This window comes from Molossus molossus, unplaced genomic scaffold, assembly GCF_014108415.1.
Source record: "Molossus molossus isolate mMolMol1 unplaced genomic scaffold, mMolMol1.p scaffold_m16_p_5, whole genome shotgun sequence".
In the NCBI taxonomy this organism is placed as follows: domain Eukaryota; kingdom Metazoa; phylum Chordata; class Mammalia; order Chiroptera; family Molossidae; genus Molossus; species Molossus molossus.
This window is the reverse complement of record NW_023425388.1, coordinates 15,504,437-15,529,594: the sequence shown is the minus strand read 5'-3', so window position 1 is coordinate 15,529,594 and position 25,158 is coordinate 15,504,437. Positions and strand designations below refer to the sequence as shown.

Sequence of the window (25,158 nt, the reverse complement as noted above, 5' to 3'; positions counted from 1 at the left end):
AGGCCTATGGATTATCTGCCCCCCAAGACCAAGTAATCACAGCAATAGAGTATCAAGGTAGAGTACCCTACTGATTTGCACAGAGTGTTTTGCTGAAATGACTCAAGGGTATGACACATGTGATGTTATCTTTCTATTTGTCCGGATCTTCTGTCTCACCTCACACTAATTCTTCTGCCTAAAATGCCATTTCTGTCTTGGGAACTCTTTCTCCACTTCCTCAGCGGAAATTTTCAATGTGGGACGAGGACCTGATGTACAAAAAAGGTCTCTTATTACGTAAACTGTCTGCAACAAAGCAAATCCAGTCTGTGAAACTGGGGAGATGGAGATGTTGCAACGTTTCCAGCCAGCTAGATATAGTAAGTGGAAATCAACACCACAAACCTCACGCTATTTAATGTATTTAAGATGGCATTAAGGTAGTGTATTTTCGGATGCCGTTTTGTTATTTATTTTAGCTTCTTCAAAATATTTATAAGGGAATAGACAACAGTGTTGGGGGGGTGGGATTGGGAGGAGGGTATCGAGGTGGGAAAAAAGAGAAACATCTGTAATAAAAATAAATTATTAAAATAAAAATTTAAAAACCATGGTTATGTCATTTAATCCTCACAATAAAAAAATACTTATAAGAAAGCATTGATATTTAATGGGTATAAAATTTCAGTTTTGCAAGATGAAAAACAGGAGATTGGTTGCTCAACAATGTGAATATACTTAACATCACTGAACTGTACAGTTAAAAATCATTAAGATGTTAAATTTAAATTATGTGTATTTCACCACAATTAAAAAAAATGTGTTAAGGTTCTAATAACCAAAAATTTATAAGGGCTTGTGTAAGTTTACCTCGAATGTTGACTATCCACTACTTTTCTGAAGGCTCGTTTACCTAGAACACAATAATACTAGGCGAATAGAAGAATGCCTGTTTCTTAAATGCGATGCTTACTTAGGCAGAGATTGTAAGCATCTAAGAAATAAGTCCTGAATATCTGCTTCCTCTTCTTCAGGCAGGCCTTAGGTTCCCAGAGTAGGAGAGAGATCAATTTCAAGGAAAGAGACAAAGATTATAGAAGAGGACTGGGGTGGAGAGGAATTAAATGAATTAGCATTTAACCAGTGCCTATAATGGTACCTGGCACGTTGTGGTATATGTGTCTGTTCATTAAAATTATGCTATAGTAAGAGTCAGCCTGTCATTCAAAAATAACACTACTTAATAAGAAATCACTTAAGTAGTTAAGAAGTCCTAACATTTTACATGATTAAGGTAATAAAATACTCTTGTCATGGCTTAGTTTTTGTTTTTGTTTTTTAACATCTTTATTGTTAAATGTATTACAGATGTTCCCTCCTTTTTCCCCCATTGACCCCCTCCTCCCCAATCCCACCCCTCTCCTGCCTTCCCTACACTATTGTTGGTGTCCGTTGGTTATGCATATATGCATAGAAGTTCTTTGGTTTATCTTATCCCGCCCTCCCTCCCCCCTTCCCTCTGAGGTTCATCAGTCTAACAACCAATTTGTACTTCTTAATTCCTTCATCTTTTTCACCCATCCTCCCAGCCCCCTCCCATCTGGCAAGCCACAAAAAGTTCTCTGTATCTATGAGTCTGTTTCTGTTCTGCTTGCTCATTTTGTTTGTAGATTCAATTGTTGATAGATGTGTTTTAATTGTGTCATGGCTTTGTTTTAAATGGGGAGAGAGGTGGGAAGAGGAATTAATGATTGGAAGCAATTTGGAACCATGGAGCATACTTATAGGAAGGATAAACAGGGCTGGATAAGATGACAGACACTGGAAAGGCCAAAGAGTGAGCACAGAGAGAGGAAGATGAGTCAGGATGCTCACAGGGGACAAAGGAAGTGAAGTTAACTTCTCCTACTTTTTCTGGAGGTTCTTACTGTTGGGTACAACTGGATACCATGGCTATAAATCCATCCCTGCCCCTTGGCCTTATGCCATGATGTCTGAATTAGAATGCCAAAGTTATATTGTTTAGTCTTACATTACCTTTTTAAAAACTCATTGAGCTGAAATTCATATAACATAAAATCCACCATGTTAAAGTGAACAGTTTGGTGGCATTTGGTACATTCGCAATGTTGTCAACCATCACCTCTATCCAGTTTCAAAACATTTCTGTCATTCCAGACTAAAACCTGTACAGTTACATTACTTTAAAAAAAAAAAAATGTTTTTATTGGTTTTAGAAAGAGAGGAAGGGAGAGGAGAGAGAGAGAGAGAGAGAGAGCAACATCGATGAGAGAGAGAAACATTGATGGACGGCCTCCTGTGTGGCCCCTACTGAGGATCAAGCCCACAATCCCACCCTGTGCTCTGCCCAGGACTCGAACCTGTGACCTCTCAGTGCATGGGATGACACCCAACCAACTGAGCCACACCGGCCAGGGCTACATTACTTTTTAATGCATGTTTTGTGTTTTCTATAGAAAGTCCTTCTATAATTTATTGCAGTCAAATGTTAGTCTTACTTCCAAGTATTTTCTATCTTTTTGTTTCACCCCTGCTCCTTTTAAATGAGAATTACATCTTGATTCCAGTTTATGTGCCTCCATCATTCCAACTGGGATCTTCGTAAAGCAAAAATGAATTTCTATCTTCCACATTTTAGTTATAGGATATTGTATGCGGTAACTTAATTTTACTTGCAGTCTAAAATAGTTTATGATTTGTGCATATGTGTGTTCCATCAATTAATTTAGCGTTTTCTCTCTCTCTCTGTGGTCAATAAATCATGATTTCATTCCTTCTTTTCAGTACTGCTGTTCTGTTTCACTTCCCATAGCGGTGCCAAAAGCAGACTAAGACTGAAGAAAGGGCAGCTCTGTCAGGCTTATAAATTATATGAACAGCCTTATGTAGAGTGTCCAACCCTGGGCTATAAATCAGGGCTTAATAGCATGCTTTTCTCCACACAAGTAATTTCAAGTAATTCTTCACAACTACTTTAGTGATGTCAATTCACTTGATGATTTTTTTTTTTAATACTCACTTGAGGATATTTTTTCATTTATCCTCATATAGAATTAAAGGGGGAGAGAGAGAAACATCGATGTGAGAGAGACACATCAATTGGTTACCTCCCACACGACCCTGACCAGGGCCGAGAACCGAACCGCAACCGAGATACGTGTTCTTGACCAGAATCGAACCTGCCACTCTTTGGTCCACGGGCCGACACTCTAACCACTGAGCCAAAACGGCCAGGGCTCTCTTGATTTTTAACTTGAGCACAGAGAATAAAATTAAAAGATAGTTAGCTGTAAAGACTCCTAGAAAAATTAAAATTCACAGTGTAGGAAAATAGTTGTTGCTAATGCGGTATCAAAACAAAGAATTACACTTCCAGTCAAGATGGCAGCGTAGGTAAAGGCAGTATCACCTGCTCCCACAACCACATCAAAATTACAACTGAACTACAACACAACCATCCTTCAGAACCCCCTGACACTGAGCTGAATGGCAGTCCTACAACTACAGAATTAAAGCAGCAGCCACACCGAAACTGGGAGGAGGGCAGAGGGGACGGGCTGGTCCCACACCCACGTGTGGCGGATAAAAATCAGGAGGACACCTCGGCTGGGAAGGTCCTCCCTGAGGACTGAGGGGTCCCTGTCCCACACCAGGCACCCAGCTCAGGGTCCCAGTGCCAGGAAGAGAATCCCCATCACTTCTGGCTGTAAAACCAGCAGGAACTGAGGGAGGCTGAGGCTGTGAGAGTCCCAGGCAGCTCCCCTTAAAGGGCCTGTGCGTGGACTTACTCGGACTTGCACCCTGCAGGCTCCAGTGCAGGGGAGGCAGCTTGAAAGGCATCAGAGACAAATGGTGAAGAATTGAGTTATTTGGCATTGGGGCAAGAGCTAGAGGGGCAGCTTTCTCTTGGACAGACTTGCAGTAGGAGGCCATTGTTCTTTTGGTGAGCCCTTCCCTGGGGCAACAGACAGCTGCCATATCTGGGACTCCAGCAACCTGGCTCACACTGTTTGCCCTGCCCTGGTGATTCCCTGAGGCCCTGCCCCACCCAACTTTCGGGCCCACCCAAGCTGTTTTCAAAGGCTTCACCATAAGATTGGCCTATTGGCCTCTCTTGGATCCTGCTTCAGATTGTCCTAAAATCTCTCAAACAATCAGCATCTGGTCTCAGCTAGCCCCATATGCTCATTAAGTGGCCCCAGGCCTGGCACTGGAAGCAGCCGGCCTTGGTTCACAACTTGGCTTTTTCTGGGCTCCTCCAAGCCCAGCACAAGAAGCAGCCATCTGCAGATCACTTTGTAGCTCATGCCGGGTGGCCCCAGGTAGAACACGGGCAGTGGCTGACCTTGCCCCAGAGTCAGGACACCCAGTGGACAGCTTCAGACCACATCGAAGCACCACCACCCAATCACCACCACTAGTGACAGACCCAATGAGTGGACTCAGTAGTTACCAGAGCCCTGCTCAAGTAAGTCTTGTTCTGTGTGGTGGGTCTCTGCACAGCTGATCCTCCAACATAGTCAGAGGCCAGTGGTCAGTGGGCACAGCCAGTCCTTGCAGCTCATCAGCCTGAATAAATCCCTCCCATTGACATGCCAACAGCAATCAAGACTCAATTACAACAGAAGGGAGTACAGTCCACACAAGGGTGCACCTCAAGGGCCCAGCTGGGGTGATCAGGGAGACATTGCCACTGAACCCTACAGGACACCTATAACAATAGGCCACCCTACAAAGCCTAGAAGACATAGCAACTGTACCTAATAATAGAAACAATCACAGAAAAGCAGCTAAAATGAGGAGACGAAGAAACATATCCCAAATGAAAACAGAATAAAATTCCAGGAAAAGAATTAAACAAAATTGAGATAAGTAATCAATCAGATGCAGAGTTCAAAACATTGGTTATAAGGATGCTCAAGGAACTTAGTGAGACCTTCAAGGAACTTAGTGAGAACTGCAAGGAACTTAAGGAGACCTCCAAGGAACTTAGTGAGAGCATCAACAGCATAAAAAAGGATCAATCAGAAATGAAGGATGCACTAACTGAAAAAAGAATAATTTTCAAAGAATCAATAGTAGAGTAGCAAATCAAGAAGCAAACCATTGATTTGGAATATAAAGAAGCAAAAAACACCCAATAAGAACAGCAAAAAGAAAAAAGAATCCAAAAAAATGAGGATAGTGTAAGGAACCTCTGGGACAACTTTAAGCATACCAACATTTGCCTCATGGGGGTGCCAGAAGGAGAAGAGAGAGAACAAGAAATTGAAAACCAATTTAAATAATGACAGAAAATGTCCCTAACTCAATGAAGGAAACAGACATACAGGTTCAGGAAGCACAGAGAGTCCCAACCAAGATGAACCCAAAGAGGCCCATACCAAGACACATCATCATCAAAATGCCAAAGGTTAAAGACAAAGAGAGAATCTTAAAAGCAGCAAGAGTAAAGCAGTTAGTTACCTACAAAGGAGCTTCCATAAGACTGTCAGCTGATTTCTCAAAAGGAACTTTGCAGGCCAGAAAGGAGTGGCAAGAGATATTCAAGGTGATGAAAAGCAACGACCTACAACCAAAATTACTCTATCCTGCAAAGCTATCATTTAGACTAGATGGACATATCAAGAGTTTCCCAGACAAGAAAAAGCTAAAGGAGTTCATCGTACCAAATCAGTATTATATGAAATGTTGAAGGGTCTTCTTGAAGGAGAAGAACAAAAATATGAACAATAAAATGAAAAGTATTACATATCTATCAACAATTGAATCTACAAACAAAATGAACAAGCAGAACAGAAACAGACTCCTAGATACAGAGAACTTTTTGTTGCTTGTCAAATGGGAAGGGGCTTGGGGATGAGTGAAAAAGATGAAGGAATTAAGAAGGACAAATTAGCCCTGGCTGGTTTGGCTCAGCGGTTAGAGCGTCGGCCTGTGGTCCAGAGAGACCTGTGTTCAGTTCCCGCTAAGGGCATGTACCTCAGATGCAGTTTGTCCTCGGCCCTGATTGGGTGCTGGAGGCAGCCACTCAATGTGCACCTTTCACATCGATGTTTTTCTCTCTCTCTTCCTCTCTCTCCCTCACTCTATCTGAACAAAAAATGGAAAAATGTCCCCAGGTGAGGATAAAAACAAAAAAAAGAAGTACAAATAAGTTGTTAGACTGATGAATCTCAAAAGGAAGTGGGAAGGGAGGGCAGGAAGAGATAAACCAAAAAACTACTATGCATATATGCATAACAATGGACACAGACAATAGTGTGAGAAATCCAGGAGGGGGATGGTATTGGGGAGTAGGGGGCCAATGGGGGAAAAAAAGGGGTACATCTGTAATACATTCAAGAATAAAGATAAGTTTTTTAAAAAAAGAATTAGGCCCAGCTGATATGGTTCGGTGGTTGAGCGCTGACCCATGGACCAAGAGGCCACTGATTTGATTCTGGTTCAGGCACATGCCTTGGTTGTGGGTTTGATCCCCAGTAGGGAGCGTGCAGGAGGCAGCCAGTCAATGTTTCTCTCTCATATCAATGTTTCTATATCTCACCCTTCCTCTTTCTCTAAAAAAATCAATAAAAAATATTTTTTTAAAAAATGTTAGACCTGGCCCATGTGGCTCAGTGGATTGAGTGATGTCCCATGTACTGAAAGGTTCCTGGTTCAATTCCTGGTCAGGGCACATGCCCAGGTTTCAGGCTCAATCCCCAGTAGGGAGTGTGTAGGAGGCAGCCTGTTGATGTTTTGCTCTCACATCAATGTTTCTCTCTCTCCCTCTCCTTTCCTCTCTCTCTAAAATATCAATAAAAAGCACAGGCACTAAACTTAAAAAAAAAATTACCTTTTCTCAATCTAAATAAAACATTTTGGCAATTAAATTATCATCTTAATGGAAAAACTTGGTGCATTTTTCTGTTTTACTATTCCTTATTTTGAGAAAATATGATTTATCTCTATATTATTGTCTTTGCTGTCTCAGAAGTAACATTTTAATTAAAATATGAGTGATTTTTCGGTAAATTTGTGATGTATAAAGTGTGAATTTCTCTCATGTCGAGGCAAGCTTACATCTATAACTAAGAGAAGACCCTCATGTGTGAAAGTAATAATGACCATTTATAGAGCATGTACTATATGCAAAGTACAGTGTCCACCCAAGAATAGAAATGCATCATCTGATTTAATCCTTACAGCTTTCTGAGATGAGTACTCTTATTTTTTTCGTTTTACAGATGTGACTATAATATTCACAAAGTGAAGTAATTTGCGCAATATCACACATCTGGTATATGGCAGAGGGCTAACGCCAAAGCTGTGCTTTAAACTACTAAATGATGGCACACTTACCCTGAGGGCTGGATGCAGAATTATGCTGGTCCTGAGTGTTGAATTTTGGCAGAGAAGAGAAAGGGGAGTCTGAGGTAGTTAGCTTGTAAGTTCACTTGGTTCTTTATCCTCAGATGATTCCAGTAGATTTACTGTTCCTCAGTTCTGGGGCCAAGGTGTTGGCACCTTAGGACCTGGGCACTGGCTAGTCCCTTGCTGGGACCACTACCAAGAACCATGTGGTGAATTCTAAATTCGAATTCTAGGAACCTCTAGTTTGAATTCTAAGGAATTCTAATTTGCTCTTTTAAGTCTTGGTCAAATGTCACCTTCCAAATGAGATGAACTCTGACTACATTTTTATTTTTTTTAATTGCACCCTGTCCCCATGTCTTGTATACCTCCCCTACTCTGATTTACTCGACTTCTATAATATACTAGATAATTTACTTTATGACGTTTCTGTGTGCCTGACCCCCTGCAAATGATAAGATCCAGAAGTATAAAGGTCTTTGAGTTGCTCACTGACGTGGCCCCCGAACAATGCTGGGCACGCGGGAAGCTCTCACTGTATTTAAAGCGAGTTGGACAGACTATTTCTCCATAGTTTACGTGCTCAGTGCGAACGAGGCTGGAGTGGAGTCCGCTGTTTGGAGAATCATCAGCTACAGTTTTTAATGTAATTTCTGCAAAGGTTCCCCATAGAGCAGTGAGGACAGAAATGAGGAAGAATTCACCAAGAGGGTGTGCGTGTGTCTAGTTAAATATGTGAAACAATTGAGTGTAAATTTACTCCTAAGACCTAGGAGTATGGGCTAAAAATGAGTGTGGGTGTGTGTTTAATTGTTGGAAACTCAACAAAATACGGGAAGGAAACCTATCTAAAACTCAAGACTCCGGAAAGTCACCGCCCATTCTCCTTAATCAACAGAATAGAACTGTGTTTCCTCAGACAAGTTCCTCCGCGCACATTTGTCTTCACAGTATAATTGTAAACATGTCTATAAAATGATGTCTCTTCGTAATGTAAAACCTACTTTTAAATCTTTAGGCATCTTTGAAAACAACTTTGGTGTTTTGTTTTGTTTTTTCCTCTGCCTTTCTTTGTCTTACTTTCTATTTTCCGTTACCTTTTATTCTATTTCTGTGTTTCTAGCTATACTTGTGGAACTAAAAAACATTAAAAACTACATATAACAAAGGGAAAAATCATAATTCTATCACACAGAAATCATCAGTGGGTTAATATTTTCATACCTATTTATACAGGCTTTTTGTGCATACCTATGTGTATATTTTTAATAAAAGTCAGGATTATATTATAAGTATTACTCTAATCTACCGTATCGTGTAATATCCTGAGTTGTTTTTTAAAATATCATTAAATCTGCTTAACATCAAAATCAGAGGTATGGTGAGAATTTCAACATAATTTACCTAGATTGAGATAAGGGGTAGGAATCAACAATTTGTTAGAAGACAGTTTTGGGTTTGTACTAATATATTCATGGAGAGGGTAGCCACAGAAGGGAGCTGGGTGAGAATGTCGCCTGCGGAAGGAGCATTTGTAGGTGTCCACAGCGTGGCGTGGGCTGGATTTAGTGCCTCTCCTAGACTTCGGGTGAAGCGCTCTCTGCTTACCTCCACCCTGGCACTCATCACATTAGACCAAAATTGTATTATCTTTTTTGCCTCTTTTTCCAGACAATAAAATCCTTGAAGTCGGAGATGGGAAAGAATAAGATAAATAATGAATCACTGCTGCCATTTTAAAGTATTTGTTGTGCACATATTTCTGTAATCAAAGACTCACAAGGAATTTGAGATCGTATCTTATTTTGCAGACAGGCACTGATGCTCAAGAAGTAGGGAAAGCCACAGTGTCAGACAAGTATTATGTGGAAGAGCTATAATGCTTTCAATTTACTTTTGGGTGAAACCAACGTGGTGCGTGTTGAGATAATTTATAAATGAATGAATGAATAGATATACAAAGGAATAACTTAAGGATGTAAAAAATCATTGCTTCATTAAGTGAAATATAATTTCAGAGGGACAATTAGCAAAATAAGTACTTTTGTTCTCGTTTCTAGAGGTTATTTTAAAATGTAAATACCCAAAGAAGACCATGGACTCCAGATTAGAGTGGAAGAAACTGGGACCGAGCGTCTCCTTTGTCTACTATCAACAGGCTCTCAGAGGTAAGAAGTGTGGACTGGAGGCAAGAGCAAGGGAACAGACACCAAGTGCAGCTGGTATCCTTTCGCTCACAGATGAGAACAGGACATAGCTAGCTCCTGAAAACGTGTTTCTGTAAGTGTGAGATGAAACCCACAGTGAGGACAGAGACCTAGAACACAGCCACAAAAACAGAGAACACAAAACAGAAGTAGGCGAATTCACTGAGGCCCTGGACCCCTCATTTCTCAGCTCATTCCTTAAGGGTGTAAAATGCAATTGTTGTCACTGGCCCAGTAGATTAAACTCTCAAGAAAAAGACAGACAAGATGGTGCCAGGTTGAGATGCAGGGTCACTGTTCAGTTATAATTAACCCCACTGTCTTTTCATATCTCCACCAGAAAGCTAGACCATCAACTGAGAAGCTTAAGGAGCTAAGGCTTAGAGGAGGGTAAATACAACTACCTTTATCCAGTGCTTTCTTTTTTTATTTGTTTTACATTTCTACTCCCTATTCTTTCTATTGAATATGTGATGATGACCTTTTGACTTAAAGTGTTGATAGTGATGGATGAAAGAAATGCTAGGATGCCTGGTATTTGCTTCAAAATAACGTGGTGGTTAGAGTACAGATACAATAGGACAAGCCATGCATTGATTGCAATTAGCTGGGTGATGGGTACATTAAGGTTCATTTGACTACACTCTCTAATTTTGTGTATGCCTGACATTTGTCATTACAAATATTTTTAAAGTTGGAAATATAATTTAACAAGTATAATAAACACGTTATTTTAAAATACTATGTATTGCCCTGGCCGGTTTGGCTCAGCGGTTAGAGCATCAGCCTACAGACCCAAGGGTCACAGGTTCGATTCCCAGTCAAGGGCATGTACCTCTGTGGCAGGTTTGATCCCTGGCCTGATCAGGGTCATGCAGGAGGCAACCAATTGATGTGTGTCTCTCTCTCCCTCCCTAACTTCCACTCTCTCTAAAAATCACTAGAAAAATATCCTCAGGTGAGAATTTTTAAAAATTTAAAAATAAAATGGGTGCACTTTAAAAAAAAATACTATGCATTACTTACATTTTAAAGAATTACATAAGCAAACAAATGTCTAGAGTTTACAGCAAATTTAATATATCCCTCTGTCATGATGAGGCCACAGACTTCAGGATGCTAATAGCATAGCTGTCTCTACTTGAATTTTCTACAGCTGCGAGTTTTGGCACCTGAACATTATACAAAATGCTATTTTAATTCATTCTGCATTACTATAAAAAACTAGACAAAAGAATCATTTTTAAGACGCCCTCACTGTTTCTTTTGTGGAGTATCATGTCAGCCACCACACAGCATAGAAAGTTACTTTCCAGCTAATTAAGCTAGACTCACCCAGCCTGTATGGCTCAGTTGGTTGGGCGTCATCCCAAGTGCTGAGAGGTCTCTGGTTTAATACCCAGCCAGGGCACATGCCCAGGTTGTGGCACAATCCCCAGTAGCAGGCATTCAGGAGGCAACCAATCAGTGTTTCCCTTTCCCTCTGCCTTCCTCTCTCTCTAGAAATCAATAAAAACATTATAAATAAATGAATACATAAATAGCTATAAATTAGGCTCTCTAGTATCTTTTGAAGGCAGGAATCTTTTTTTTTTTTTTTTGGTATGTGCCCCTAGCGGGAACCGAACCTGGGACTCTCTGGTCCTTAGGCCGATGCTCCAACTGCTGAGCCAAACTGGCAGGGCAGGAATCTTTTTACAAGCATACTAGCAAGGGTGTGAGGCAGGAAGGAGGGGTGAATTCTTTAAAATGTGGGACTATGGAACTGAATGTTCTTTTGTCATTCAAAGAAACAGTTTGAAATAGCAGCACCCATCTATAATTTTTAAGTTTTTAAGTGGACTTTATCGATGGGAAAGAAGTGCTGTGGTCACTGAAGGCAGTGGCTTGAGGAGGGTGCTATGTAGAAAGGTACTTGATTATCATCAACATCGTTGTCTTCTTTCTCTAAAAGGTGAATTTAAAGATCGAGCTCAGATGTTGGATTTCAGTATCAGGATCAAAAACGTTACAAGAAACGATGCCGGGAAGTATCGTTGTGAAGTCAGTACCCCATCTGATCAAGGCCAAAGCCTGGAAGAGGATACGGTCACTCTGGAAGTGTTAGGTGATGTGCCTGTACCTCTGTGATCACTGGTTCCTGTTCCCCGCCCTCCTCCCCATCACCCAGCCCTGGGGGCAATGAGGCAACTCAGGGCCCAGGCAGCAGAGTTACAGAGACCGCCAGCACCCCCTTTCCAGCAGAGTCACGGCTAGTTCTCACTTCACCTCATTGGCTGGTGAAATGTTACCATTACTAATTCATTATCACAAAACCTCTCTTCATTCAAGATTGGGGTAAATCTTAATGGTCCTGCACTGTACGTAGGAGCATTTGCTCCAAGAGTTCATTTTACAATAGCTTTCAGCATATATAGTGTATCACATGAGATGGTGAAAAGGCAGTAAAACAAGAAGCTAGGCCAGAGGAAGTATTAGAAATTATTTGGTAAAGGAAGGAGATTAGCATTTATTGTGCAGTTAGTATGGCCCTTTAAAATATGTAATCTTACTTAATCGTCACTGACAACCTGATGTTCACAGATGAGGAAAGAGAAGGTAAATAGTTTTCCAACGTCACACAGCTAGTCAGTGTCCGGACCAGGATTTGGATCCTGATGAGGTTAACTCCAAAGCCCTATGCTTAGTTACTGTAAAAATCACTGATGGATATTAACGGCTTGTGATTATTATTAATAGAGGAACATGATCTTTGCTCCTTCATAGATGTTAGTATTAACTACCAAGCAAAAGGGAGTAAAATTACTCCTTTTTCGATATAGTCAGGCTCTTTCTAAAATACTAGTGATGTACTAGTATAGAAGAAATTCGGAAAACCTTGCAGGAGAATCAGCTGGTGCATTGGCCTTCTGTTGCTATATAACTCACGATTACAAAGTTAGCAGCATAAAACCCCACCCATGTACTAGCTCACAGTTCAGCAGATCAGAAGGCCAGCATGACCTGGTGCGGTTCTCTGCTCAGAGTTTCACGAAGCTGAAATCTTCAGTCTAACAAAAGAGTGTTTAACCGTTCTTGTGCTTTGAATCTTTCACTATCCCTTTTGTGATGAGCCAGAGAAAACCACTTTTAAAGGGGTGATTGATTAGGTCAGCCCTGATCATAAAGACCGTGGATTTGGGACCCTAACTCCCAAATCCCTTCAGAGTGGTTGCTAGATCAGTGTTTGATAGAATAAATGAGAGAAAGTGTACATATACCAAAGCTGGGGTCTTGGGGGGACCATTTTAGAATTCTGCCTACCACTTAGAATTTGGGGATTCCCTGGATTTAAGTTACCTAGTAAAGTCTGGTTTACTTTACAAACCCCTGGGACCAGAATAACCCTAACTTGGATACTGTCTAATTTGGCCTGTTCTAGGCAGAATTGGATATTACTTTGAGTACTGGGCCTGAAAAATATACTTGGATTTGACTTCTTTTGACTATAGTTGGTAATAAAACATTAAAACCATTTGTAAGGAGGAAAGTAGAGATTGTTTATCTAAAAAAAAGAATAGTTGTTATATTAGCTAACATAATAGTTGCTGTTTTAACAGAAAAGCATTCTCAGTGAGTGGCTTAACATAATAGAAGTTTCTCTTGTAGGTCAAGTCTGAATGGTTGGGGCACAGATTGTAGTGGTAGAGCTATACTATTCCACCTAACCTATTGTAGATCTGATATCTTCAGTACATGGCTTTCTGAGGTCACCACGTGTGTTGACACCTACTTAGTAATGGGAAGGGGGGGATGGAGTGAATGAATGGAGAATCGTGAAGGAGGCTTGTATGGATCAGGCCTGGAGATGGCACCGAACTCATGCATAGGACCCCATCTGGCAGCCAGGAAGCTGGCAAAGGTGGTCTAACTATGTGCCCCGTGAAGAAAGGCAGTGGGTCTTTAGAACAAGTAGCCATTCTCTATCACAGGTGTCTGATAAATCTTTACCTGGCTGCTAAAACCCTCGTGTAGCTTATAAATAACCAGTACCGTTTGACTTGCATCCCTCAGTGGCTCCAGGGGTTCCTTCATGTGAAGTCCCCAACTCTGCTGTGAGTGGATCCACGGTAGAGCTCCGGTGTCAAGACAAAGAAGGGAACCCGGCTCCTGAGTACACGTGGTTCAAGGACGGCAGCCGTTTGTTAGAGAATCTGAAACTCGACGCCCAGAGCGGCAACAGCTCATACACAGTGAATACGAAATCCGGGACTCTGGTGAGGGCACCGCAGCCTTGGCCTAGTAACTGTTCTGCACTAGAGGAAAAAAAGTCTTGGAACTAAAATGATGTAGCACAGAGGGCTGATATCATTGCTTGTTAAGTGGAGAGAGGGGAGGGCAGCAGGAAAGACGGGGGAACATGCACAGAGAAGTGGGGGAAAGGGTTGCTGCCGGAGGTGGGAAGAGGACAGACAGCGGGGAGCTGGGCACGTGGGGACCGCACAGTGACCCTAAACAGAGCAGGTCTGATTCATGAGGATGGATCAGGTAGTTCATTACAGCTGCCTTCCTGGCCTGCAGAGGTAGTGAGTACAGTCTCATATGTACAGTCTCAGGCAAATGCACAAAACTCCCGGGCAGGGGAAAGGGGGGGCGTACCTCAGTGCCAGCCATGTAGGGATGGTGACTACTGCCAACCTGTGATAGGATGTCTGCGCATTAAACTCTTCCATAACTAACTAGATCGCCAGCAACTGACTCAGTGACTTACGAACCTATGATTTAGATCGTGTCCAGATTTTCTGATTGATTGAAAAGCCTTTCTAGGAATACTGATGGAAACCCAACACATAAGCTCTTTAAAGTTGATGCCATATTAAAATAAAAATATTTTCACTGTTTTGGCCTCTGACTTTTCAGGGTAGAGGTAGAAGTAGAAACAAAGACCATGAAGTTCAAAGCTTTCTTTTTCATTAAAAAAAATAATAATAATAACATGGCAGTTAAAAAATGTCTAATTTCCAATAAGGTAGAATCACTACCTCACCCATTATCAAAAAAATCTTTAACGGCATGGTGATAATAATTTGATGAATTTCAAGAAGAGGGTATGTTTCCTTTTATGCCTTCCATCTACAAGTGCATGATAACATTTAAAAACTAGATCCTCTGGTAAATAAAAAAGCACATTGATAAATTGGGTAAATGCCAAAGCGTATCAGTGGATGTGGCTGCTCCCGGAGGGGGCCACGCTCCGCCCGCTGGGCTTGGAGGCTCAGTCAGCAGGTCCGAGTGACTTCACACTGAGAAATTGGGCAGAAAACCTGCCGTCACACTTTGCTATATTTACTTTTCAAATTTATTTTTTCCCAGAGCAGGTGATAAAAGCCCCAAGGCGAGTCTGAAATGATATAGATTCACTTTCCTCAGTGAGCCGCAGTCCTTGAAATAGCTCGTGATGTCAAAGGCAGAACTGGGTTACTTTCTGAGAAATGAGCAACCCAGACGCCAGTGTATGGATGACAGTGGCCTCCTTTGAATCACCACTTATAATGTGCTGGAAGGTCATTGTCTTAGTCTAACTAATTACACATGACCTCAGCCTGGTGCTCGTGGTGAATATTTTAAAACTATTCTGGCTTTGGGGGAAATGAGAGATGCTTCCAGGGGGTTAAAATGAACAAGGAAAAGCTTTGATCCCGGCACGTCGAGGGATACAGAAGGAAGAAGTAGGTGGGTGGTAAAGAAAAGTCAGAGAGAAAAGAGTTATAAATAAAAACCTTGGCTATTTTCAGGAGCATAATGCTGCATGAAGATCAAAGACAATGAGGAGGTGCTCCTGAGAGGCCCGTGGCTCTCAGCTGCAGTGAGCACTGAGGGTGTGACGGAGGCACTGAAAGTGATTCTGAGCACCTCTGTCCTCCGTGCTGGTCCTGGCAGGGCTTTGCCGAGCCCAGGACCACAGCGTGCGTGCGTTCCTTCCTTCCTTCCTTCCTTCCTTCCTTCCTTCCTTCCTTCCTTCCTTCCTTCCTTCCTTCCTTCCTTCCTTCCTTCCTTCCTTCCTTCCTTCTTCCCTCCTCCTCCCCTCTTCCTTCCTCTCTCCCTCCCTCCCTCCCTCCCCCGCCCCTCTCCCTCCCTCCCTCCCTTCCTTCCTGTCTTCCTTCTTACCTGTTTGCCTGACTTTCTGCCTTCCTTTCAGTCCTCTTTTCTGTCTCTCCTGTATTTCTACCTACCCCCTGTCTCCCTCCCTCCCTCCCTCCCTCCCTCCCTCCCTCCCTCCCTCCCTCCCTCCTTACTTCCTGAAAATTTCCAAGGGGATAAAACTACGAATAGCAAGTATGAAACCTATTATATCAAAGGCTTACCTTTCAGTTACTTTAGCGGGGAGTGGAAGGAACAAGGGTCAGACTTTATACTTTTAGAATTTTCAAAAACTCTACAACGGAGAGAACTTAGAATCCTACGGACAACATCGGTTATGCTTTTCCTGGGCTCCATGCTGCTTCCTGGCGGTAATTCTGGCTCTTTAGAGGGAGAGTTAATATTTGCTGCAGCACTGAACTCACTCGTGACTGGAAAGTGCATCAGCCCTTGGAGGCCAAGAAGGCCCTCACTTACTAATGGTGTTTCGGAGGAGAATCGGAAATACCCAGAATATTTACTACCACAGTGTACTATAAACTTGAAAAATGCCCCCTGCTTCTGTAACTCCGCTACTTCCACAGTATCACACGCAGAAAGCTACTGCTCCAAGTCTCCTCTGTCCAACTGAGCAGGAGGCCTAGCTGCTTACTCCTTGAAAGCATGGAAGATTTTTGAATGCATAGTAAAAATATAAAGTCTTAAGTCATTAAAAAGGAAAGACCAACTGACTGCAAAAATTCAAGGGACTTGGTTATGTCAGGAGTCTACTTACAGATTTAATTCCTAAAAAGTACATTTTGTTTTTCCCTTCCACAAAATTCCAGCAATTTAACGCTGTTTCAAAACTGGACAGCGGAGAGTATTACTGCGAAGCCCATAACTCTGTTGGATATCGCAGGTGCCCTGGGAAACGAATGCAAGTAGGTAAGCATGGGCTACGGGAGGGACAGAGGGGTGCAGTTCCACGGTGCCAGTGGATGGGTGGAAGGAGCAAGGAGGGGGAAGTGCTGAGTGACTGGAAGGAGGAACTCCAGGGAATGTTTACAACTATCTTGACATAATGTTGCAAAGAGCAAAACTGTTGTTTTCAATCCATCTCCCAAACAAGCCAAAATATTTAGCATTATACTTACAAAGTTTTGAATTTTTCACATAATTATTTTGACACTATGCTCGTGGGGGCAATCTTCTTTCAGAAAAAAACGCTAAGAGTCTTGTAAATTGCTCGGGGTCAAGGACTCGGTGTGGGGGTTCAAATTCCGACTCTGCCATGTACTAGCAACATACGCTTAGGAAAATCATTTAACCTCTGTGCCTCAGTCTCCCCAAAATGGAAGTAGTAATGTACCATCCTCACAGGGTTGTTATGAAGATGAAAATAATATTTGAGAGGGTTATTGTGGCGTATTGGGAGCACTATATAAGTGTCGACTGTCTCACTTGTTATCAGGTTGTTGTTAATTATGTTAATCTTCTGAAATAATGTGCTTAGACTTACTGCAAAGTAGACTCTCAAAACAGATGTTGACTTTAATTATAGATCTAGGTTGCCATAAAAGGTAGCTGCCATAGAGTATGTTACACAAAATAAGCTTCTTCAATAAAAGTCATGCTCAAGAATCTTTTCAGATTATAACAGTTTCAGAACAGGCCTATTATTTTATTTATTTATTTTATTTTATTATTTTATTTTTTTTATCCTTACCTGAGGACATTTTTTGCATGTATCTTCAGATAGAGTGGGAGGGAGAGAGAGAGAGAGAGAGAGAGAGAGAGAGAAACATCGGTGTGAGAGAAACACATCGAGTGGTTGCCACCCACACGACCCCAACCAGGGCTGGGGACAAACTGCAACCGAGGTACGTGCCCTTAGCGGGGACCGAACCCGGGACTCTCTGGTTTATGGGCTGACGCTCTAACCGCTAAGCCAAACCAGCCAGGGCTTCATTTTTTTTTTTAAATAATTTGGTTTAATTCTTCCTTGTGTGAAAGCTGTGTGTTTTGAAAATGGTTGTGTAAGAGAGGGTTGAGCTGAGATGGTACCCAAGGGGCTAAAGGTCACTCAGGAGGGCTGCACCCCAAAGGAGAAGACTGAGGATTTCCCTTGGTTCAGGAGCTTGTCCTCAGCTTTTTGGGGTCAGAAATTCATTTTTTCAATGTGCATAAGGGTATGCAGATATGTGTGCAGTAATTTGTATTGTCTGTGTGCAGTTATATTCAACATTATTATTTAAAGAAAATATAATCTTATTAGACTTCAGGATATCCTAGTATAAGATATTTAATAGTGAATTCTAATTTCTACAAGTAAGTTTGAGTTTCTGGTGTTTTTTAAATTCAGGGATACATGTTATCCACCAAATTCATTCAGGTGTTCACAGTGATAGTCAAACATAAGCATTTGCTTAAATTATTAGAAATGACCTCTCTCAATGCTGCTTTGGAATTATTGGGAAAATTCACCAGAATCTGTAATAAAAATTAATACAGTCCAGTGTTTTCCTAACTTTATTCATTCACATACTGTCCTCAGGGTTTTTACTATAACCTTGTACCACCTACGTTATTACTATTTATTTTTTCTTTAGATGGTCGTGTTTAATTTTAATGCCTAATTAAGCAGCATCCTAAGAAGTGATATCTGTGATGTTCTGGTTTTGACATCCTAGTTACATTTTACTAGCATGCAATAAATAAATACATAACAAATATAATGTAATAGTTTGTATTTTGTAGTAGTGCCACTTAAAAAAATTTTTTTTCTTTATTGATTTTTTTAGAAAGAGGAAGGGAGAGGGAGAGAGATAGAAACATCGATGAGAGAGAACATTACTCAGCCACCTCCTGCAGGCCCTCCCTGGTGATTGGGCCCACAACCTGGGCATGTGCCGTGACTGGGAATCGAACCAGCAACCTCCTGGTGCTGGATGCTCAACCACTGAGCCACACTGGCCGGGTTGTAGTACCACTTTAATTTAAACATGATTTCCATATATCTACTCTTTCTGATATAAGTTAGTTTAAAAGTTAAAATTTGTTTAATGCTCGTCCATTGTGTCTAGGTATTTCATGTCCTTGGCTTGGAGTTTATATAATTTGAAATACACAAGAATTTATGAAATCTTGTGTTCAGTTTTCTTTTTGAATTATCATTAATAACATGTAACCAAAAGCAGAATCTGTTAACTGTTCTAAAGAAGTTCTTTATGAAGCACAGAAAAGTATAGATAATCAGATTATCTTTTGGAAGTGTTAGTTGAAGAGGCGTCAAAAGTGTGAAACTATCCACGTCTATGGTATCGCTGCAAACAAGAACCTTTCTGAACTTCTTCAGTTTAGTGACTATGTCTGTCCATGATTTCACGCGTGGTTCATCTTGCATTCCAGATGATCTCAACCTAAGTGGCATCATAGCGACGGTGGTAGCTGTGGCCTTAGTGATTTCTCTTTGTGGCCTGGGTGTGTGCTATGCTCAGAGGAAAGGCTACTTTTCAAGTAAGTGAATTTCAACCCTTTGCTAGACGGATTCCTGTGGCTATAGAGTTTTCTCAGGGGACATTGCCTCTCTTAAGAAATTCTGACAAACTCTGCAGAATGTTTCTCATTGCTTTTTCTGTAGTAGAAAATATCCAAGATGACATGCAAGTGAGTCATGAAGCCTCTTGGCAAACATAGGGGGGGAAGGCAGCGCGGCCGCAGCCCACATTCCGGGAGACACCGTGGAATACGAGGAGGCTCTCCCTGGAGTGGCCTAGTGCCGCGGTACCAAAAGATAGCGTGGTGTGGATGGATGTTCACGCTACCTTTCCATGCACTGAAGATCCTCTTAAGTTAGGAACTGTATATCTCAAGTGGTAAATTGATTTCTAGTTTTAGGATGAGAAATTTCATTGAAATTTGTCAATTGGTTTATAATGGAGAACAGTGGATGTTGAATGTCAAATCTAGCACAACTGTATTTGGAAGAGAATTGTTCAGTGAAAACTAGAAACCTGTTATGGTACGGTTGCTTCTGAACAAGGTGTTTAGTTCTTCACGTTTAGACCCCTTGTAATCCTAAACTCCCCTTTGGTGATAGATTTGATGTAAATGTATGAGATTTAAAAATAATGTTTTATTCTCTTAATGCATTTACTTTCTCTTTAGTCTTTAAATTTTTCTGAGAGCTCAGAAGCTGTAGAATTCCATCAAATCCGTTGGGAATGGTGTATAAAGTAGAATTTTTATTGGACTAATACATAAATTTACAGTATAAACTAGTTTTAGATCCGTTTCACAGTGAACATTAATTTTAAAGTTTAGGTTAAAAAAAAATAAAGTTTTACCAGAATAAAACTTAAATTTAAAAGGAGTTTCTACCCTTGGCCAGTTTGGCTCAGCGGTTAGGGCGTCGGCCTGCGGTCCAGAGAGACGCGGGTTCGGTTCTCAATTAAGGGCATGTACCTTGGTTGCAATTTGTCCCCAGCCCTGGTTGGGTCGTGCGGGTGGCAACCACTCGGTGTGTCCCTTTCACATTGGTGTTTCTCTCTCTCTCCCTCCCTTCCACTCTATCTGAACAAAAAATGGCAAAATGTTCTCGAGTGAGGAAAAAAAATAAATAAATGGGGTTTCTAATAATACCTATAAGTAGATATTGTCATAAAATATGTCCACAAACACTGTTTCAAAGATACTCTTTATAAAGAATTGTCTGTGAATAAATAATATTTGTTTTGTATGATGCTACCCTCTAGTCCCTGTAACTTCATGAATGAAATTGGCTGAGTCCCCCTGCTGGTCACCAGTGAAAGTACACACAAAAGATTGCTCAGTAAAAATTCTTGTCACCTATATCTCTATTTGCAAAGAATATATAAGTATTTTTTGAAGATTTGGTAAAGGATGTTTTCTAAAATACTGAATTAAAGATTTGTTTGCATATTAGTAGTTCATTAGCTAAGAATGTTACTCTCATTTTTGTCTGACAGAGAATCTAAGAGAACCATTTTCTTGAACTTGTATTTCAGACAGGGGTTAGCAAACGACAACCTGTGGACAAATCAGGCCTGCCACCTGTTTTTTTATGGCTCATAAACTACAACTGTTTTTTACAGATGAACATTTACAATCTGTTTGATAATAGGGAACACTAACTTTGAGCCCCAACTAAGAGAAATGGTTTCCTCCCAAAAGAATTGCTTTCTTCTGTTTAGTAGACACGCGACTTTATTATTATATTTAAAATTTTGCGAATAAAATATTTTGGAAGTTTGTTTCTCTCGTTATATAATTGCCTGTGTAATATCTTCAGTTTCATCTCTTTTCCCACAAAGCCTGAAATATTTGCCATGTGGCTCTTTACAGGAAAAGTTTGCCAACCCTCAATTTAGAAGGTACAGATGCCAACAGCTGAGAGTCAAGATTGAGAAAAAGAAATTAAGCTTAAACTTATTTTTATATGAATCTGTATCATGCCATATTACGCTTGTATTAATGATATATACTTATTCTTTTGTAGAAAAAACCTCCTTCCAGTAAGTATACTTTCTTGAAACGCATGCCTTTCTCCCATATCAATTACTTTTCTGTTAATTATCTGTTTAAAGTCAAAAGTGGGAAGTTGAGTTAATTTGTGAAGGTTTTTTTTCTCTTTTCTTTTTCTTTATTGATTTGAGAGAGAGAGGAAGGGAGAGGGAGAGACAGAAACATCGATGAGAGAGACCATTGATTGGCCAGCTCCTGCATGCCCCTCACTGGGGATCAGGCCCACAACCTGGGCATGTGTCCTGACTGGGAATTGAACCAGCGACCTTCTGGTGCAAGGGTCAATGCTCAACCACTGAGCCACACTGGCCGGACTTGTGAAGGTTTTTAATCCTATGGGAAGTGTCTGTGACTCAAGTTCATCAAGAAATACATCCTATGCCCTGGCCAGTTTGGCTCGGCAGTTAAAATGTCGGCCCTGGAACCCAAGGGTTTCAGGTTCAATTCCAAGTCACGGGCATGTACCTGGGTTGCAGGTTCGATTCCCTGCATCCTGTCAGGGTCATGTGGGAGGCAACCAATTGATGTGTCTCTCTCACATCAATGTTTCTCTCTCTCTCCCTCCCTCCCTTCCACTCTATCTAAAAATCAATGGAAAAATATCCTCAGGTGAGGAATAACAACAAAAAGAAATGCATCCCACCTCATGCCTACTTGTCAATGATGTTCATTTACCTAGAGAAGAAACACATCCTTTGTAGGCATTTCCATAGTACTACTTTGAAAAATCTATTTGCATCTTGCTGGTGTGGTTCAGTGGACTGAGCACCTTCCCATGGACTGAGAGGCCCCAGTTTGATTCCTGGTCAGGGCAATGCCCGGGTTGTGGGCTTGATCCCCAGTAGGGGGCGTGCAGGAGGCAGCTGATGGGTGTTTTTCACATTGATATTTCTCTCTCTCCCTCCCTCTCTCTCTAACAAATCAATAAAAAAATCATATAAAAAAAAAGAAAAATATATTTACTGTAATTTGCTAAATTAAAATTTTCCAAGTAAAATTTTACTCGACAGTCATTGTTACATTTAATTAAATACCAATTCTGCACTCAACCCTGTCCTAGGACTGGTGATACAGCAGTGAACAAAACGGGGAGGGGAAGGGGACACAATTCGGCCCATAACCACGGTCACCACATAAAACTTTCTTTCCCTGGAAAAAATGAAATTTGAGATTATAATCTCAAACTTTCAAAATGTTAAATGTCAGTAAATCTCTGTTTCCCATATTCCACAAAAATCGTTATTATGCTAGCCCTAGGCTACAACCAGATATACAAGGCTTCACACACACTGATATTTTGTTGCATGGCTTTCTCTGTGATTATTGTCTATAAAAATAAGAACTTCAGTTGGGGTTTTCAGCCTTTTTTTTTTTTTGTACCTGGCTACAAATGTTTATCTTCCCGAAGAGAAAATGTATGGAGGTAGCATTAACTGAAAGAGGCTGTGGTTTCAGAGTTGAAAGTGATCATGTAATAAATGTTGTCTTTATATTCCACACACAGGAAGGGTAGTTCTGCGACTAAAGCTACTCCAATGAGTGAAAATGTGAGTATTTTTAAAGCATATTTATAGAACGGATGTGTTTAGGGAATAAGGCAAGGAAATGAAGTAATTGTGTGGAAGTAATGGACTCTCACTGTTAATATATTGTGCACCAGTGTCTACCACGGGTCTTTAGAAGGAGCTGAATAAAGGTTAGCTTCCATCCCTGTCTGCGGTGGCATGATCAAATTGCCCCACCTTTGTAGAACAAAGAGGCTTCACCACACCGTTATGTTTTCTTGTGCTGTTTCCTATTATTAGCCAGCCTCTTAGTATCATTACAGTTGGTATTATCAGCTCTATTTACAGGGGAGGAATCTAAGACACAAGTTCTCAGAGGATTACAGCGGCAGAGCTGGGAACCAGGCTCCTTGGGAGGAGCAGCTCGCTTCCACAGATCGGTGGTCCCCGGACACTCCTTTGGTTATTCAAAGCCCTAAGAAATTTTAAGGATGTAGAATCTCCTCTGCTATTGCTGAAAGGAGCATCTCAGACACTCTTGAAAAGATGCAATTATTATCTAACAGAGATGGCTAAGAGAACGTAATTTAGACATTTGGACCCTGGTGTACATCTGCATTTGTAAATGCTACAGTGAGGCAATAAATACATTGCTTAGATTTTATAGCTCTTTGGACGGATGTTCAACTTTCAGGATTATTTTTCAGGAATATGGTGGGGAGGGGGGTTTCCATTGTTTTTCGAAGCCTAAGCCCTTTCTCAAGAAAGGGAACACTGGCTCTGAACCCCTGAGTGCTCTGTGGCAAGGAGGCTCTTAGATGTCCCTTCACTAGCGCTTTGGGTGGGACATGGGCAGCAGTACTTTAAACACGTAACTGATTCTGATGGACACTGATGTTGAGCACCCGTGAACTGCTCTATAGAGCTTTTTCTATCAAAAGTGTTGTAGATGGCCTACGCCAGAATTTGTTGATTACCGAAGTCCTTTTATTTTGTGGTTTACTATATGGAACGCATACTGTACTTTGATTAGCAGACAAGCAATAGGTAGCACTCCGTATTTGTTCCTGTCATTTGTGGAAAATATTCTTTGATTGTGGGATAATATGATCTCACCCCACCAAACAGTGAACGACGCTCTGTGGCTGGGTTGGAAGAGCAGTGGCCTTTTACTTTTTCTTCGTCTTCCTCGCAATTGCTCTTATCAGCTGAGATCTAGTCTCCAATTCTAGTTTTGCCCTAGAACAGGGTTTCTCAACCTTAGCACTATTGCTGTTTCCTTATAATTCTTATATAGTGAATTCTTATAATTTTGCATAATTCTGTGTTTTGTGGGGGGCTGTCCTGGGCATTGGAGAATGCTTAGCAGCACCTCGCCCTTTACCCACTAGGTGCCGTAGCATACCCCTAGCAAACAAGATTTCTCCTGCTCTGATTCCCACTCCTCTTTCTTTACTCTCTAGGCACAGGTGCAAGGACCAGGTGTCCTAGGATTTAATTATTTAATTTCCCATAAAATAGACTTAATTCTACATATGCTGGTTTGTACCTGTAAGATTCTTATAGAGGATCCTCTTATAGAGGATGTAGCTTTATACTCATAAGATTTATATATTTCTTTAAATATGAACTAATACTGTATATTTAAACTTGGTTTTTCTTTCTTTTCATAGGATTTCAAGCACTCAAAATCCTTTATAATTTAAAAGAATTCCACCTTTGAGATACACCAATACCACAGATATTACACAAGTTATTAAAAGATTATAAAACTCTGCCTTGTACTCCATTTGCAAAGAGGTACAAAAGGAGATGAAATTGTATTTCATTAAAATTTTTATGAACACCAAATCACTTGAAATTGTTATTTTAAACAAATAGTTCTGGGCTTTCCGTCAAGATGGCAGAGTAGATCGACGCTATTCTCACCTCCTCCCATGACCACATCAAAATTACAGCTGAACTACAGAACAGCCAACATTGAGAATCACCTGAAGTCTAGCTGAACAGAAGTCCTATAACCAAGGACATACAGAAGCCACTTCCAGGCTGGTAGGAGGGGTAGAGGCACAGAACTGGCTGGTTGCACACCCACATGTGGCAATTAAAAACCAGGAGGGATATCTCGGCTGTGGAAGTCCCTGCTGAGGAGCAAGGGGTCCCAACCCCCTACGAGGCCCCCCAGCTGAGGGTTCCAGCTCTGGGACAAGAGTCCCCATAACTCCTGCCTGTAAAAACTAGTGGGGATTGTGGCTGAGTGAGACGGAGGGATGCTGAAGTCCCAGGCATTCTTCTTAAAAACCCATGCATGGACTTACTGGGACTCAGTCACTCTGAGTCCAGTGCTGGGACAGCAGCAAGAAAGAACTGAATTATCTGGCACTAGGGAAAGAGCGAGAGGGGCAGCTTTCTCCCAGAGAAGTGCTGGCAGAGGCTGGTGT

General features: G+C 41.2%; 1 protein-coding gene across 1 annotated transcript; it reads left to right on the top strand.

Moving 5' to 3' along the window:
* On the top strand, nucleotides 1-24,496 carry JAM2 (junctional adhesion molecule 2). Its single transcript, XM_036243285.1, has 9 exons — nucleotides 1-57; nucleotides 9,420-9,527; nucleotides 11,521-11,673; nucleotides 13,620-13,822; nucleotides 16,514-16,613; nucleotides 19,077-19,184; nucleotides 21,187-21,202; nucleotides 22,717-22,759; nucleotides 24,391-24,496. Exons 2-9 carry the CDS (start codon nucleotides 9,455-9,457, stop codon nucleotides 24,421-24,423), a joined length of 729 nt encoding a protein of 242 aa, XP_036099178.1. The 5' UTR covers nucleotides 1-57; nucleotides 9,420-9,454; the 3' UTR covers nucleotides 24,424-24,496.
* The last annotated feature ends 662 nt before the right edge of the window (nucleotides 24,497-25,158 follow it).

Excerpts from the sequence above, each read along its gene's own strand:
- JAM2 (XM_036243285.1), top strand. The coding sequence starts at position 9,455 with ATGGACTCCAGATTAGAGTGGAAGAAACTGGGACCGAGCGTCTCCTTT. Across the intron at positions 9,528-11,520 it reads CTATCAACAGGCTCTCAGAG|GTGAATTTAAAGATCGAGCT; the intron begins GTAAGAAGTGTG and ends TTTCTCTAAAAG. Across the intron at positions 16,614-19,076 it reads TGGGAAACGAATGCAAGTAG|ATGATCTCAACCTAAGTGGC; the intron begins GTAAGCATGGGC and ends CTTGCATTCCAG.